The sequence below is a fragment of the Entelurus aequoreus genome, linkage group LG20, assembly GCF_033978785.1.
Source record: "Entelurus aequoreus isolate RoL-2023_Sb linkage group LG20, RoL_Eaeq_v1.1, whole genome shotgun sequence".
In the NCBI taxonomy this organism is placed as follows: Eukaryota; Metazoa; Chordata; class Actinopteri; order Syngnathiformes; family Syngnathidae; genus Entelurus; species Entelurus aequoreus.
The window spans coordinates 27793311-27797478 of NC_084750.1; the positions used below are offsets into that span (position 1 = coordinate 27793311).

Genomic DNA, 4168 nt, shown 5'->3' on the forward strand with positions numbered 1-4168 from the left:
TTTAAAGTCATATCCAACTATTGCCACAATGACTTTGACTGTCAATATCAACTACCGCAGTGTTTTTCAACCTTTTTTGAGCCAAGGCACATTTTTTTCATTGAAAAAAATGCGGAGGCACACCACCAGCATCCATCCATCCATTTTCTACCGCTTATTCCCTTCGGGGTCGCGGGGGTCTCTGGAGCCTATCTCAGCTACAATCGGGCGGAAGGCGGGGTACACCCTGGACAAGTCGCCACCTCATCGCAGGCACACCACCAGCAGACATCATTAAAAAACGAAACTCAGTTGACAGTAAAAAGTCGTCGCAATTGTTGGATATGATAACCAAGCATGCATCACTATAGCTCTTGTCTCAAAGTAGGTGTACTGTCACCACCTGTCACATCTCGCCCTGACTTATTTGGAGTTTTTTTGCTTTTTTCCTGTGTGTAGTGTTTTAGTTCTTGTCTTGCGCTCTTATTTTGGTGGCTTTTTTTTTTGTTGGTATTTTCCTGTAGCAGTTTCATGTCTTCCTTTGAGCGATATAAGAATATTTCAGTTGTTTTTTATCCTTCTTTGTGGGGACATTGTTGATTGTCATGTCATGTTCGGATGTACTTTGTCTTTGCTCCGCAGTAAGTCTTTGCTGTCGTCCAGCATTCGGTTTTTGTTGACTTTGTAGCCAGTTCAGTTTTAGTTTCGTTCTGCATAGCCTTCCCTAAACTTCAATGCCTTTTCTTAGCGGCACTCACCTTTTGTTTATTTTTGGTTTAAGCATTAGACACCTTTTTACCTGCACCCTGCCTCCCGCTGTTTCCGACATCTACAAAGCAATTAGCTACCTGCTGCCACCTACTGATATGGAAGAGTATTACACGGTTACTCTGCCGAGCTCTAGACAGCACCGACACTCAACAACAACAACAACACATCATTTGCAGACTATAATTACTGCTTTGCAAAAAATATTTGTAACCCAAATAGGTGAAATTAGATCATCTCCCACGGCACAGCGGTTGAAAAACACTGAACTACCGAGTTTACAATTGTAATGTTTTCTGCTGGTGGTGTGCCTCCACATTTTTCAATGAACTAAAATGTGCCTTGGCTCCAAAAAGGTTGAAAAACACTGGCCTGAAGTGACTCCCAAAGCTCAAAGCCTCCCAGTTGGCCCGGATTCAAGCAGTAGTGTATTTATGCTTCATCATGACGGGAGCTGACCCAGGATCAGTTGTAAGCCAGTGCTGTGTGAACTTGTAGTCATGCTTTGCCTTTTGTTTTTGTCATTGTGCCAAAAAGGCAAGTGAAGGCAAGATTTTAAAGCTTTGCTGCATTCAAAACAAACAAAAAAAAACAAAAAAAAGAGTGATATGATGTCGTGTCTGCCCTGAGGTGGGTAGGTTGTGAGTTCAAACCCCGGCTGAGTCATACCAAAGACTATAAAAATGGGACTCACTACCTCCCTGCTTGGCACTCAGCATCAAGGGTTGGAATTGGGGGGTTAAGTCACCAAAAATGATTCCCGGGCGTGGCCACCGCTGCTGCTCACTGCTCCCCTCACCTCCCAGGGGGTGAACAAGGGTGATGGGTCAAATGCAGAGAATAATTTCGCCACACCTGGTGTGTGTGTGACAATCATGGGTATTTGGGGATGGCGTGGTGCAGTTGGGAGAGTGGCCGTGCCAGCAACCTGAGGGTTCCTGGTTCAATCCCCACCTTCTACCAACCTAATCAGGTTCGTTGTGTCCTTGAGCAAGACACTTCACCCTTGCTCCTGATGAGTGGTGGTTAGGGGACTTGCATGGCGGCTCCCTCCATCAGTGTGTGAATGTGTGTGTGAATGGGTGAATGTGGAAATAGTGTCAAAGTACCTTGAAGGTAGAAAAGCGCTATACAAGTATAACCCATTTACCATTTACTTTAACTTAACTTTGAGCTTTCCAATGCCAAAGGTCGAGCTCACAACAAGGTAAAAACTGTCAAACTTTGTATCCTATCAAAAAAAAACAAAAAAAAAGCGGTGGACATAAAGTAGGTAAATCGCTTCTCAGCTGATTAGTCTGATGATCTGTGGGGTCAAAGTTCACTCCTAACTCGTGAAAAACCCTTATTGAGTCATACCTCATATTGACGGTCTTGATGAGGACTAAACAGATCCACCATTATTTTTTTTCACGCAACCTCGCATACCAAAAAAACATTTTTACGTATCTCCGCTGCTTACAAACTCAGCACAGAAATCATTTGAAATGGAACACATAAGTTAAGTTAAAGTACCAATGATTGTCACACACACACACTAGGTGTGGTGAAATTATTCTCTGCATTTGACCCATCCCCTTCTTCACCCCCTGGGAGGTGAGGGGAGCAGTGGGCAGCAGCGGTGGCCACGCCCGGGAATCATTTTTGGTGATTTAACCCCCAATTCCAAGCCTTGATGCTGAGTGCCAAGCAGGGAGGTAATGGCTCCCATTTTTATAGTCTTTGGTATGACTCGGCCGGGGTTTAAACTCACAACCTACCCATCTCAGGGCAGACACTCTAACCACTAGGCCACTGAGTAGGTGTAGGTAAGTACTTTGGCTTCAGATCAAGCGAGGAAGCTGAAGCCCTCTTCCAGACCTCCCCACTCCCACTCTTGGCTTCTGCTCACGTTGAGGTCATGGGTCAAACGCTCCTCCCTCCAACTACATGCGGCGCCTTGAAGTCGCTTCCTTAGTGGGGTGTGAGGGCGGCTACTCCTGGAAGATGTGCAGCTCCTTCCACTTTCCACCATCTGCTCAAGCTCCAACTCCACTTTCTGCTCCAGTGCCGCAATCTACAAAACCCAAAACTAGGAATGTCCGATAATATCGGATATTATCGGCCGATAAACGCTTTAAAATGTAATATCGGAAATTATCGGTTTCAAAAAGTAAAATGTATGACTTTTAAAGACGCCGCTGTGTACACGGCCGTAGGGAGAAGTACAGAGCGCCAATAAACCTTAAAGGCACTGCCTTTGCGTGCCGGCCCAGTCACATAATATCTACGGCTTTTCACACACACAAGTGAATGCAAGGCATACTTGGTCAACAGCCATACAGGTCACACTGAGGGTGGACGTATAAACAACTTTAACACTGTTACAAATATGCGCCACACTGTGAACCCACACCAAACAAGAATGACAAACACATTTCGGGAGAACATCCGCACCGCACCGTAACACAACATAAACACAACAGAACAAATACCCAGAACCCCTTGCAGCACTAACTCTACCGGGACGCTACAATATACACCCCCCCCAAACACATCAACCCCGCCCACCTCAACCTCCTCATGCTCTCTCAGGGAGAGCATGTCCCAAATTCCAAGCTGCTGTTTTGAGGCATGTTAAAAAAAATAATGCACTTTGTGACTTCAATAATAAATATGGCAGTGCCATGTTGGCATTTTTTTTTCCATAACTTGAGTTGATTTATTTTGGAAAACCTTGTTACATTGTTTAATGCAGGGGTGTCCAAACTTTTTCCACTGAGGGCCGCACACGGAAAAATTAAAGAAAGTGGGGGCCATTTTGATATTTTTCATTTTCAAACCATAACAAAATATATGCATTTTTTATTTATTTTACCTTTAGGGGTCCCGGGGACCATAAAGGGTCTCAGTCATTAAAATGTTAAAAATAAGGCAGATTTTTATTTATTTAGTATTATTTAACGCTTACAGTAAAATCTCTATATCAACTTCAAGTTGATATAAAGTAATACAAATTAAAAAAAATGTTTTATGGCTTTTCTGTCAAAAACAACTTAGTTTTTTTATAGTAAGATTAAAGATTAAGATTAAAGTTCCAATGATTGTCACACACACACTAGATGTGGTGAAATTTGTCCTCTGCATTTGTCCCATCCCCTTGGGGAGCAGTGGGCAGCAGCGGCGCCGCGCCCGGGAATCATTTTGGTGATTTAACCCCCAACTCCAACCCTTGATGCTGAGTGCCAAAACTGAAATATGCAGTATTTAGTAATCAGAGCCCTAAAAGATCAATAATGCAGGACACCATTGATTTTAATTGTTTCATATTTTTGAGTAATCACAGTGAAAAGATAAATGAAAAATCACTAAATATATTTGGGATCCAAAAGGTGCCCCACTCATAAAGTGATACATTTTTATAAGGTTTTTCTTTTACTTT

General features: G+C 43.2%; 1 protein-coding gene across 1 annotated transcript in view; it reads right to left on the reverse strand.

The window, feature by feature from the left end:
- Positions 1 to 2575: 2575 nt before the first annotated feature.
- Positions 2576 to 4168, reverse strand: part of LOC133635727 (beta-1,4-galactosyltransferase 3-like) — a 40951-nt gene continuing 39358 nt past the window's right edge. The window contains exon 4 of the mRNA XM_062028975.1: positions 2576 to 2803. Coding sequence (XP_061884959.1) covers positions 2576 to 2803 — 228 coding nt within the window. The remainder of the gene's footprint in view (positions 2804 to 4168) is intronic.